We start from the raw sequence: 13,684 nt of genomic DNA, 5'->3' as shown, positions 1-13,684 counted from the left end.
AACTATTTCACACTACCTCAGCCAACACATTCGATAGCTACGTGCAATACGTGCACAACGAACTGTTCCAAGGGGCGGCACTAAAACTTCCAGGTATACCAACTTAGTCAGAGTCAGAGTCAGAGATTCTTTATTGTCATTCACACCACAAGTGGTACATGTGGTGGAACGAAATTATGCACACAGGGTCCCAGTTACATCCAACAATAAAATGTAAAAGAAAAACAGTAATAAGATCTAAGATATGAACTAAGATAAACATCAACTAAAAATACACTAAGCACTAACAGTATAAAAACATTACCTCGAACAGCAGAACAAACATGAGCATGAGCCTGTGTGAGTAGATGAACATGCATGAACACATCAACATGAAACAGATCAACAGCAACATGATGTGATTCTTCACAGTGATTACTCTGGTTAGAGATTCATGAGTCTAACAGCCTCAGGGTAGAAGCTGTTCCTCAGTCTAGTGGTTCTACACTTAATGCTCCTCAACCTCCTTCCTAGGGGGGTGGGGCAAAAAGTGTGTGTGCTGGGTGAGTGGGGTCTTTCATGATGCAGGTGGCTCTCTTCCTGCATCTGGAGGTGTAAATGTCTGTGATGGTGGGGAGGCTGACTCCAACAGTCTTCTGTGCAGCCTTCACCACTCTCTGCAAAGATTTGTATTTCTGCAGCTGTGCAGCCTCCATGCCACACGTTGATGCTGGAGCACAGGATGCTCTCCACTGCACACCTGTAGAAGGAGGTGAGGACTGAGCTTCCCAGACCAGCTCGCCTCAGCCGCCTGAGGAAGTAGAGTCTCTGATGAACTTTCTTGATCAGGCTGGTGGTGTTGTTGCTCCAGCTGAGGTTGTTATTCGGGTGTACACCCAAGTACTTGTAGCTGGAGACCACTTCCACCGCAGATCCTCTTATGTTCAGGGGGGTGTAGGTGTGTTTGTTCCTTCTGAAGTCCACGATCATCTCCTTTGTCTTCTTCACATTGATGTGAAGGTTATTTGTCATTGCACCAGCTCTCCAGGTGTTCCACCTCAATCAAGCATCTCCAGAGATTTCACCCTAAAGAGCAAGCTGAGTTTGTTGAATGGAATCAACAAAAAGGAGGCGGCATGAAGCAGCTAACTTTGAAGAAGATGAGGGGAAGAGGTGAAAAATGTCCATCTAATAGTGTGAAGGCAACAAAAATCAATGAAAGGATACTGAACTTGATTATCATGAATGGGCATACGTCACATCTATCATGCACCACCGCTGTTGCATAACGTTTGTTATGCGTCACCGCTAACAACCCGGAAATGTGGGCCAAACCTGGAAATGTGGGCTGGTGTTGTGCCAAAAATCGATTGGCTGCCAAATGGCGGTCGCAGGAGCGTTTACGGGAGGTCTTTAACAAAAATTTAACAAGATTAACACTTAAAAACAATTATTTGCTAGCTCAAAATTGTAGTAAGGGTGTGTCTCAATCTAACTTTTCTTTAATAAATGCACCTTGATGGTCAAATCAGCTGCCTTTTCAAAAGCCGTAACATTGAAACATGAACGTGCAGAGTGCAACTTGCTGCTGTCCATTGCTTGAAAATTTAACAAGATAACCACCTAAAAACAATTTTTTGTTTGCTCGGCTTTATAGCAAAGGTGTGTCTCAGTTGAACTTTTACTTAATAAATGCACATTAATGGTCAAATTAGCTGCATTTTACTGGGGCGACGCAGAGAAATGAAGCTGATTTGACGTTTGCTCCAGGCAGACGATGGCAGGCCATTGCAAGCCAATTGTGTCATAATTAATAGCCACTTTTACCTATTACATGATACAACGGCATGCCATATTGCTCGACTGCCATCTAGTGGCTGAAAGTCAAGTCAAGTCAACTTTATGTATAGAGCACATTTAAAACAGAACCTTTTATCAAATTGCTTAACAACAACAACAATCAATGGGAGTAAAATGAAAGAGAAAAAAAAATACAATATACTAATAATAATAACTGAAGAATTAATAAAAAGCATTTAAAACATAGGATCACAGAACAAAAACACTAAATCAATTTACACTGTGTGAAATGCCTGCGAGAACAGATGTGTTTTTAACCGAGATTTGAAGGGAGGAAGGGAGGTGGTCTGCCTGATGTTGGGGGGCAGGTTGTTCCAGAGTTTGGGGCCCCATGACTGAAAAAGCCTGATCTCCTCTGAGCTTCAGTCTTGTTTTTGGAACAGCCAAAAGCAGCCGATCGAAAGATCTCAGGGCCCGAAAGGCAACGTATGGTTGCAGTAGCTCAGAGAGGTAAAGGGGTGTGAAGCCATTTAAGCATTTGAAGGTCAACAGAATAATTTTAAAGACTATCCTCGTACGAACAGGGAGCCAGTGAAGGGAGGACAGAACTGGAGTAATATGTTCAGACCTACGAGTTCCGGTTAAAAGCCGAGCAGCAGCATTCTGGACGAGCTGAAGACGTGAGATGGAGGCCTGGCTGATACCAGCATAGAGTGCATTGCAATAGTCCAATCGGGTCGTGACAAAGGCGTGGACTAGTTTCTCAAGGTCGGGTCTGGACAACACTGGCTTGAGCTTAGCTACCTGTCTTAGTTGGAAGAAGCTTTTCTGCAGAACAGAGTTGATTTGTTTGTCAAACTTGAAGTCAGAGTCTAAAACCATCCCGAGATTTTGACCAGACTGCTTAAGATATGGCTGAAGAGAGTCCAGGTTGACAGAATCAGAGGCAGCAGTTGAGCTAGGGCTAAAGACAATGACTTCAGTCTTCTCATCGTTAAAACTTAAGAAATTTGAATAAATCCAGGCCTTAATGTCGTCCAGACATTTTAACAGAGTGTGAATGGAGCAAACACTGGCTGGTTTCACAGGCAGGTAGATCTGACAGTCATAAAATGAAAACGTTAGTGTTCAATATTTTCAGTTAGAATGAATGAGAACCGTCATATCTCAGCCAAAAATTGGTTTATAACTATGGGAAAAAATCCATAAATGCATTGCTTTGGCATATAAGTCGCAGGGCATGTAAATTAGGCAAAAAAAGTGACTTGTACAGCGAAAAATACGGTAATTATAAATAATAAAGTCAGAGGAAATCATATAAACAGATGATTTTGCAATTGTCTCCTAATTAGTTCCAGAGTAGTTTATGTTTAAACACCATAAACAATAGGGTGAGCTTAAAGTCAGTTTTAGATATTAGTTGTTCTTTTTTCTATTCTGGAGAATAAAGAGTTGCAAATGAATTATGATGCTGCTCAGCAGTACAACATAACACAGGGAATTTCACCTGCACTTGTGGATTTAAAATGCTGTCAGTTTTGAAAGGGCTCGTTTTGAAACTGCAAACATTCATTCACTTACCGTTAATGCAGTCATTTGACAGAAATCTAAATGCCCCAGTTACTTGCATGTTTTATGTGTGACAACCCTTTACATTTTCATAATTTTTCTACTCGTTTCCTTTCAGATTATTCACATTCATTTAACACTGGAATGCTGTTAAAGATTTCCTTTTTTTTGTAAGAACAGCCTGGAACAGACGTCTAATAAAAAAAAAACACTTCTCAATTAAAGCCTGTACCAAACCTAATTGCAGGATTAAAATTCAGTTGATTTTCACCAAGACCAAAAAAAAAAAAAGAAACTTTTTGTCTTTGTGTGTTCCCTTGGAAACCAATCAACCCAAATGGGGACTGTTGAATACATTTGTGATTTTTCCATCTGTGACATGCTTCATTCACACATGATAACACAAGGCAGAGGGACTAAACATATCAAAGAAAGCTGAACTTGGTATATCTCAAGCTGACAGATTGGGTTTTGCCTGGTGGCATGACACTAGTAACATGACAGTAGAGTTTCTAGCTGCTTCTGCATGACTGTCATAGTCTTACGGTCTGTTACAGCACCCTTTCCCTTTCTTATCAGTGCAGGTTTTTTTTCCATGTTGAACATTTTTAAGGCTTAAGCAAAGACTTATTTTCATTATCACTGTCTCAAGAGAATTTTGGCCCCTACAGCCAACCATGACATTATTTCTTGTCCTTGAGAAGTCCTAGTTTAGTTTGCTTAAGCAAAAAATATCCAAGCATTCTCAATCAGTTTAAATTAGGTTAAGCAGTAAAAAACAAGAGTTATTTTTCTTTATTTCCTTTCGTTCCTCTCAGCTTGGTTCCTTCGCAATCACTCGTGTGATTCTTAACCTGTCATTACGTTACTGAGATGCTGAACTGCTCTCTCTCATATTTTATCCGCATAGTAAAGAGGTCACTGTCATTGTCAACAGGCACTGTTAAAGACTCCAAGCTCAGCACTACGGCTGAATTTGCTGAAACTCCAGATGGTGCACAGCAGCAGGGGGAGCCGGTGGCTGCCAGCCCGACCTCGAGCGCTCGTTGCGGGTTACACATTGCAGCATTCCTCCCCCAGTTCTGTCGCCTTTTATAAAATTCATAGTAGATTTCTGGGACAAAGCAAGCTGTATGATTCTGCTCAGCTGTGTATTGTCAGAGTTGAAGGGGTTTTGGTTGTTCATTTAGAGGTTATATTCTAAATTCTTGTCAGTCTGGCAGGCTGGCTCTGCATCTAAACAAAGCAAAATTGTCTCTCTCTGATTTTAATTTGTGTGGGTGTTTTAATATTTGTTATCTACAGGCCAGAGCCGGTGCCAAGAAGTTTCGGAAAGTAACGCTGACTGTGTCACCAAAAGGCATTATCATCACAGATACAGAGACTGCAGATCTTATAGAGAACGTCTCCATATACAGGTACATCTCAACTCTGTGAATGACGGTGCTTTCAAGAAATTGTAGTTTTCAGCTTTAATACAAAACCATCATCTACTGCATAGCAACGAAGGCTGAGTGACCCAACTCATTCTTACTGCTGGTTTTGAAGGATTCTTGACAATAAAGCCAGTACCTGCACCTCAACTCTTTAGATTTCTGGATCACTCCTAATTTGTGGTGCAGGTGGTTGCTGTTAGAATTGAGTGACGTGTCAAAACATTTTATGGTAATCGTTTTTTATTAAAATTCAAGACGCTAATTTAAATTCTTTCAACAGAATTCAAGGTGTCAGATTTGCTTCATGCAGCATTAACAGCCTTTGAAAGAAAGACAGCATAAAATCCATTAAGGCTAAATTACTTAGGACAAACTTTAATTGTGGGGGAGAAAATCCATATTACACAGCATTATACACTACTTATTTTATTGACGCAATTACTTTGAGAGGCAATCTTAAACCTCCATTATTCCAAGTTCAAATCTAGATCAGGAGAAAATATTCTTCTACGTTGGCACAATTTATACATTTGTTTTAATATAAATTAGTCCGTAATGTTTTAGTTATTATTCTTATAAACTATAACAACCACACAGTATCCTTAACAGGTGTAAGATAATCCACAATATAAAACAGTATTTCACCCATATCTGTTTATCTGATTGCAAAACTTGCTATATCAACTGTAAAATAAATGCTCTGTAAGTTTTCAGTTTCAATTTATTCTGAAAATTCTGAACCGGAAGTGGATGAATTAGGGATGCACGTTACTGGATTTTTGGCCGATATCCGATATGTTAAAACTTATTTAGCCGATAACCGATACCGATATGTTATATACTTTCCTTTGTCAGAACATAGGCCTCTTATTTAGGCTTATTTGCTACAAAATGTGTGTAACAGCTCTGAGCTCGTGACATATATTCAGTAACAGCCAGATGATATGCATAGCACTTTGACTTATATTAAATGAAAAGTGTTAAATGTTATTTATTAGCATTAGTCACCTGCGATGCTGTCTCACTTGTGGAAGCTTGTTCTGGGTTCCTAGCTGCAGTGTGGGATCCTCTGCACTCTTGTGCCTTTTAAAGGTCAAAGTTTTTGTCTATCCATTGTGCCGTAAGACTAATCATGCTAACGGGGCTAACACGACGTCCAGATGTCTGTGTTAAAATTCACCCAAGTGCTATCTGCTATTAGCTTCTCAATGACGTCGGAAATGATGGCTTGTAACTCGGGTAAGGCTACGTCGGAAAAATATCTCCTACTGGGGACAATGTAGAGAGGCTCAACGTAGTCCAGAAATCTTCGGAACCCAACATCCTCATTGAAAAAAAAAACTTCCACACCACCGATATTTTGACTTCTTCCTCTCAGCTGTGATCAGATCAAGTAGGCGCGTGTTCATTCAACCTTTATTTAGACAAGTAAATCAGGTAAAGGTAAAGGCGTGTGACGTCATGACGTTGTGCTGCTGCTGGCATCCTTGTCACTGGGTTGTCATAAAAAAACAGCGTCTTTTATATTGGCGAGTTATTTTGATGGAATGGCCGATGTCCGATATTGAACTTTAACGCTAATATTGGTCGATATCGATACCATGCCGATAATATCGTGCATCCCTAGGATGAATTCATGAATCTCTTCTGGTTCAGTCTGAAATGCATTTACTGTACTTATCCTGTTGAAAATCATTCTGTTGAGATTTTAAAGTCAAGAAATTTATTTAGTTTACCTTTGTGTTTACTCTCCTGTACTCCTTTTTCTAGATTAAACAATCTTTTTATTTATTTATTTTTGGTTAGAACTATTGTTGATCTACCAAAAGTTCATGCTCAGTAATCCAGGTTGCAAATCCATTAATGTCCAGTTGGGTCATCTGGACGTTTTTTCTTTTTTTTTGCTGAGCTGTTTTGCCCTTCATCCAATGTTCATTCCGAGAAGCCACAAACAAACTGGAGTCTCACAAATACCACACAACCATAGTGGAAAAAAATGTCATTGTTTGTGGCTTCTCGGACTGAAGAAGTCCTTCGGATGAAGGACAAAACGTCTCAGCAAAAAGAAAAAAATAAACTGTCCAGATGACCTGACTGAACATTGTTGGATTTGTAACCTGGATTATTGAGCTGTTGGTGTTTTGAACCATTTTGGCATGACTGCCTCAGAGGAGTGATGGGGAAAGGGTGGGCCCCAGAAACCATCTACTCATGAACAAACTTGTTTTTTTTTCCAATATGGGAGTGTGGTATTTGTGGCACTCCAGTTTGTTTGTGGCTTCTCAGACTGAAGAAGTCCTTCGGATGAAAGACGAAACGTCTCAGAAAAAAAAAAAAAAAAAAAAAGAAACGGTCAGATGACTTGATTGAACATTGCTGTATTGTTGATCTAAAATATAAAATATAATAACTTTATTGTGCATTACATTTACATAAAATGGAAATTCATCTTTAGCATCTGGCAAGTCTTAACGTTGAAAAGTCCTAAAATCACTCCACAAAATGCACAAGTAAAACAATAAATACACACTCCTCCATTCATGTCTACACATGCAGTACACATCACCAGACATAGGCATATCTACATTTATAAATCAGTTCAATGGAAAATTAACTGCTTCTCTTAGTTTATTTGAAGCTGTAATAGGTGGTCCTGCGTTGGAGGTCTGCGGTACCGTCTGTACTCCATTTCAGTGAAAGCCGATCTCTTCCAGCACCTTCTAACAAATCCCTGAAGAATTTGTGTGCATTTTAAATTGTTAATGTTACTCTGTTAAATAGTCTGTGCCTTGTATTTTAAAGGTTACAGTGTAAACGTTAAAGTCAAGCGAATGTGTGTGTAAATGGACACACTGGATAAATAAAGGATAAATGACAAAAAATAAAATAAAATAAATTGGTGTGTGTGTGTCCATGCATAGGTCCAAAACATCTTTTGATCCAACAGTACCTTATCAAGGGGTACCAGCTCTGTTCCTGTTCTTTCTTTTCTCAGTTTATCTTCCACTTCTCTCCTTCCTTTTCTGTATTGTTCAGAAGGACTTCCACCTATCACCCTTTTTTTCTTCTTCTCCTGCTGATGTTGCAAAAACCGGACATCTAATTGCTCCTTTTGGAAATCATGTTCCCAGTCGTTGCTGACACGCCAGAGTTATGACACAAGGATAGGACCACACACAGTGCTTGGGCTAAATGAGGATAGATTTATCCTCCATTATAAGACCCAACCCCCATCTCACCAAAGCCCCCTGTCTCCTCTGCCTTGTTTCTTATTTTTTTTTTGCACATAAAGCGCTTGTGGGAAGACGGCGAGTAGAGGGTGAAAGGAGATGAGTGTAGAGATAAGAGCGGATCAGAAGCGTGTGTTTAAATATACATAGCAAGTAAGAGAAAAGGACCTGACTGAATATAAAAGCTTTGTGTTGGTAGATGCCTCAGTTTATCAGTGGATATATGAGTGTGCAACAGACACATTTAGTATGTATGTAAATTTTTGTGTTTGTAGAGATAATTGTGCATTCCCTCTGTCCGTAAGCCAGGCTGTTTCCCTCTGGGGAAGCTTATAGCTGAGTTAAAAGAAGACATCAAGGCAAGGCACTGGAAATATAAGCCCCCCCACCCCCCACCCATGACCCTCTCATTACGTCTATTCACACCCAAACACCCACCCAGGAACAATTCGCTTTCAGCTTCCATCAGTAGCTTTCACGCTCACCTGGGCTTGTTTGATCTCACAGCCTTTGCATTTATATTTTAACAGTGCATCTGATTTACTTCGATTGTGTTGAGCATAATTTAACGTTTTTCCACATGAGCTGTTTATCCTTACAGTGTTGCTGTATTTTTGTCAGCAAAGATTAAACTGTAGGCCAGACCACATTTGAACAATAAGACTGGATTCAGTTGACAATCTGCTACAGTTTTTTTATTCAAGAAGTTAACATGTGTGTTGTTGATTGTATGATACCTTTGCGTCTTAGTTCACAAATCTGAAAGAGAAGTAAAGTTAAAAAAAAGGTACAATTTAATTTAGTTTAGTATATTAATATATTATATAGTATAGCACCAGTCCACAACAAAAAAATCATTTCAAGATATGGTACAAAACATTCACAAATACTAATTATTTAAAGTTATCCGCCGAAAGAATTCAGCAGATTGTGTCAAAATATGTGACCAAAATTGATTTTATTCCTTTTGTTCTTCACAATGTTAATAATTGCTACACTTTAAAAATAAATTTTTGCCCGTTTGTTATTTCAGCTCATTATTATGCATTAGTTTGACTAACTATTGTTGTAATTATGAGTAAAAATAATTTCATGTACTAAGTAAATGTTACCTGTGATGGACTTGCGACCTGTCCAGGGTGTCCCCCGCCCCTCTCACAGTGATTGCTGGACAGGGGCACCGGCGACCCCCCGTGTCCCAAAATGGAAGAAGCAGTTAAAAGATAATGGATGGATGGAAGTAAATGTTAAATTAACATTCTTTATTTGACTAAAAGGTGATAAATGTTGGTTTGACTTTAGAGGTCAGACAGGTATTCAGCATTTTGCATCATCACTGCTTAATATTGCTCAAATTAAAAACATCTTATCTAAATATGATGCAGAAACACTGGTTCATACATGTGTCATGTCTAGACTGGACTATTGCAATGGTTTGTTATTTGGGTGTCCAAATACTTCTTTACAAAGTCTTCAGTTGATCCAAAATGCTGCTGCCAGAGTCTTAACTGAAGTTAGTGGGAGAGATCACTTGTTTCCAGTTTTAGTTTCTCTCCATTGGCTCTCTGTTAAGTCCAGAACTGAATTCAAAATCTTACTTCGAACCTACAAAGCTCTCAACAACCTAGCTCCATCTTATATTCGAGATCTTCTTGTTCCATATTTTTCTAACGGAGCACTTCACTCTCAGACTGCAGGCTTACTCGTCGTTCCTAGAGTTTCCAGAAGCAGAATGGGAAGAAGATCTTTCAGTTATCGGGCTCCTCTCTTGTGGAACCAACTTCCAGTTTCTGTCTGTGAGGCTGACACATTGTCCAGTTTTAAAACTGGGTTTAAGACTTTACGTTTTGATAAATCCTATAGTTAGGGTTGGCTTGATATGCTGTCATTAGACTACTAGAGAACAAATTGACCTCATTTCCTTAAATGAATTGTTAAAACTGAATAATTTTAATTTGATATTATTTCTTTCTGTGATTCTTGATCTGCCATTGTGTATCTATTCCTACCAAACTCAGCCGGTCGGAGCAGATGGCCACTTGTCTTGAGCCTGGTTCTGCTAAAGGTTTCTTCCTCATGAGGGAGTTTTTCCTTTCCACTGTCGCCTTCATGCTTGTTCAAGATGAGAGTTCTGCGATGGAGTTAAATTCAAAGCAGTCTGCTCCTCAGATAAATAATGTTAAATTATTATTTTTACATATGAATGTTTCTGTTCAGTGCCCTGAGACGACTTCTGTTGTGACTGACGCTATATAAATAAACTGAATTGATTTGCTTTTGTACTCTGCCCCTCCCCCTCAGCATCTCAGACATCCACCATGCTGATTTTAAAAAATGGAGGAAAGTGGTTAGATTTTTTTTTTTTTTTTTACTACTGAACACGTTTTTTGCAACGTAACTGAAAGCTGCATTAATTGTACAAATATCTGTTGTACACAGTTTTTTTTTAAACAAGCCTCATTAGTTATGGTGAAATAAACATTTTATATATGAATATTTAAATTTTGTTGTTTTAATTCAATCAACTAATATTATTTTTGCAAAAGATTAGACGCTCAAGTGTTTGTTTGTTTTTTTTCAACTCAAAGTAAAAATGTTAAATTTTAATCAATGCAGCCCCCTGTCTGGACAAGCAGCTGCTTTGATTTGGAGTACTGACCGCTTTTCTAAAAAGCTTTTATTTACTCTATAAATTTGCTTCAGGTCTAGATCAAGAAAACTAACAGTCCTTTATGTTTCTGGTTTTTGTAAAAGCATCTTTAGTTTTAAATACCGACACTGATCGCAGCAGTGAGAGGAACGTTGTGAGGGTGTTCAGCCTCCATCTGGACTTGTGTTTATCATTCAGATTCTCTTGAGAGATTCATGACGACCACACAGAATATCAATCAGTAAACTCACACAGGTCAGGAAACAGGAGATGCTGACTGACAGCCCACCTGCTAATGAGGCACGCTGCTCCAACACTCGGTTTAAACGAGTCTGTCGAGGTGTGATTACAAAATGTGACCATGTTCAGAACCATCCTTAAACATTTATTGTTACTGGCTTTAAGATGGTTATTTATTTCTAAGAAAACAGTTTCATTTACTAAATTTCAAACCACTGTTTTAGGATTGTTTTTCCTCATTTATACACAGAAAGTTGACTCAAATAAAGCAGTAATAACTTTTTTTTTTTCATACGAACAGCAGGCTTGTTTTATTCAGTTCACCTTTGATGTTTGACGTTCTGTAAAAATTTCAATATTTCCAATACTATTCGCTGTCTGCCTCACAAGCACCGGTGCTCTACGCGGAGAGAAGATGAAAGGCTTACAGTCCAGCGGGGCCCTTCGGAGAATCGCTGCAGCCTGACAGCTCAGCCTCTGTTGTTCAAGCTCAGCGTGACGCTGTCAATTATCATTTTTCTGTTGTTAGTTCGAGGTGAAGGCCACAGCTGGGAATGCCATACAATGTGTCATCACGTAAGCATCACTTATCAAAATATTTGTTGTGTGATTAGTTTTATTAGTGAAAACTTGAGTATATTTTAAATGAATATTGGAATTTAAATTCATATTCATTTTAGTGAAGTTTCCGATATTGACTGATTTATAATCTCACTTTTCTCAGTTTTGTCATACAAGGAACAATCTGCAGTCACGGTGCTGAGGTATTTCATGCACAGTTCATTACTAAAGTCACATATTTTTTCTGGTGTATATAAAGGACTTGGGATTTTGGCTAATTAGTCATGAACTGCATGTTCACTGACCCATTTGCTCAATATGCACAAGTCCACATTTTTTGTTGCCTCCTCAGCTGTATACACCAGTGTGGTAAAAACACTACAATTGTGACTAGGTGCATTTTTATTTTTTGTACCTTCAAGGAAAAACTTGTTTATCTTGGGACAAGAATGTGCTCATTAGAAACAATTATAAACTCACGTCTTTTGTTTATTTGTAACAGGAGTTTTCTGTTTGTAAAACATGAATATTCCACTAGAAACAAACAAAGACATTTGAACTACAAACTGTATTGCTTTGAGGTAGTGGTTTAACCTCCACACTGTTCTGTTGTGCACAACCCACATTAAGATCTTAGCCAGTTAATGTGCCTGTGCATCCAGTGTAAAACACTTACCAAATCTTTCTTGCGAGTTTGCTTGTTGTGGCGACCCCAGAAGAAGGGAGCAGCCGACAAACAACAGTGATAGTCTAAAAAAGTTAAATCTGGTTCTCTGGACATTCAAAAAACTAAACAAAGCAAAGCAACAAAAAAAATGTAGAAACGTTTCGTCTTTCATCCGAAAGACTTCCTCAGTCTGAGGTGCTGTATTCAGCTCAGTCTCTTAAATAGCATCTTCTCAGAGTGGATCAACCAGTTTTGCTGCTGACAACCAAAACCGTCTGCTCACATTATCAAGAAGGACCATCAGCCTAACAATGAATCATTAGCACACTGATGGCTGTTTACTCTTCACAGGGGGTTGAGTGATACTAGCAATCACAGCATTGTAAGAGGGGGACAGTTGAACCCGGAGGCCTCCACCCCTGTTTAATGATGGACGATTTCTTTTCACAAAGATGGCCTCCTTTACTCCTCTCTCAAACCATCGTTCCTCTCTGTCCAGGATGTGAACATCTTCATCCCTGAAAGAGTGACCGCTGGCCTGGAGATGAGTGTAGACCGCAGAATCCTGGCCTGATGATGTTGATCTTCTGTGCTGGGCCATCCTTTTGGCCAGTGGCTGTTTAGTTTCCCCGATGTAAGACTGATCACAGCCCTCCTGACACTGAACAGCATACACAACATTACTCTGTTTGTGCCGGGGGACTGGATCTTTGGGATGAACCAGTCTTTGCCGTAATGTATTTTGGGGTTTAAAAACCGCAGCACGGTGGCGCAACTGGTAGAGCTGCTGCCTCTCAGCGAGCAGGTCCTTGGTTCAAACCCCGGTCCAGGGGCCTTTCTGGGTGGAGTTTGCATGTTCTCTCCGTGCATGCGTGGGTTTTCTCCGGGTGCTCCGGTTTCCTCCCACAGACCAAAAACATGCATGTTAGGCTGATTGGTAACTCTAAATTGTCCCTAGGTGTGAGTGAGAGAGTGAATGGTTGTTTGTCTCGTTTGTCTCTATGTGGCCCTGTGATGTTTGGAGCAGGACAAGGCTATTGGCCGTTTTCTGTACCACAGACTGTACCCAGGGGAGGCCACACCTAGTCTGTATGGTTTACCTAAAATCCACAAACAAGGTGTACCTTTAAGACCAATTGTTAGCATGATTAACTCTGTCACTTACAATGTTTCCAAATATCTGGCGTCTGTACTCATCCCTTTAGTTGGCAGCTCAGAACACCACATACAGAACACCATGGACTTTGTGGATAAGGTGAGGGATGTCATCATGGAGACTGATGAAACAATGGTCTCTTTTGATGTCACATCACTCTTTACGTGCATTCCTGTTGATGATGCAGTAGAGGTGGTCAGTTTAAAATTAAAATCAGACACCACTCTGAGCAGCAGGACCACGCTTTCCACAAAACAACTGTGTCAACTCTTGAAACTGTGCCTGCAGTCAACCTACTTCACATATGGGGAGCAATATTATAGGCAGAAACATGGGTGTGCTATGGGGTCTCCAGTTTCTCCTATTGTTGCCAACCTGTACATGGAGGAGGTAGAA

At 39.6% G+C, this 13,684-nt stretch overlaps 1 protein-coding gene across 1 annotated transcript in view; it reads left to right on the top strand.

Annotated features, from left to right (window-relative positions):
* si:dkey-71h2.2 (low density lipoprotein receptor adapter protein 1) overlaps window positions 1-4,785 on the top strand; it is a 34,871-nt gene extending 30,086 nt beyond the window's left edge. The window contains exon 3 of the mRNA XM_037685141.1: window positions 4,654-4,785. Coding sequence (XP_037541069.1) covers window positions 4,654-4,785 — 132 coding nt within the window. The remainder of the gene's footprint in view (window positions 1-4,653) is intronic.
* Window positions 4,786-13,684: the final 8,899 nt, after the last annotated feature.

This window comes from Nematolebias whitei, chromosome 12, assembly GCF_014905685.2.
Source record: "Nematolebias whitei isolate Nwh7 chromosome 12, NemWhi1, whole genome shotgun sequence".
In the NCBI taxonomy this organism is placed as follows: Eukaryota; Metazoa; Chordata; class Actinopteri; order Cyprinodontiformes; family Rivulidae; genus Nematolebias; species Nematolebias whitei.
Note: the sequence above shows the minus strand (reverse complement) of the source record. Positions and strands in the feature narration are given on the sequence as shown.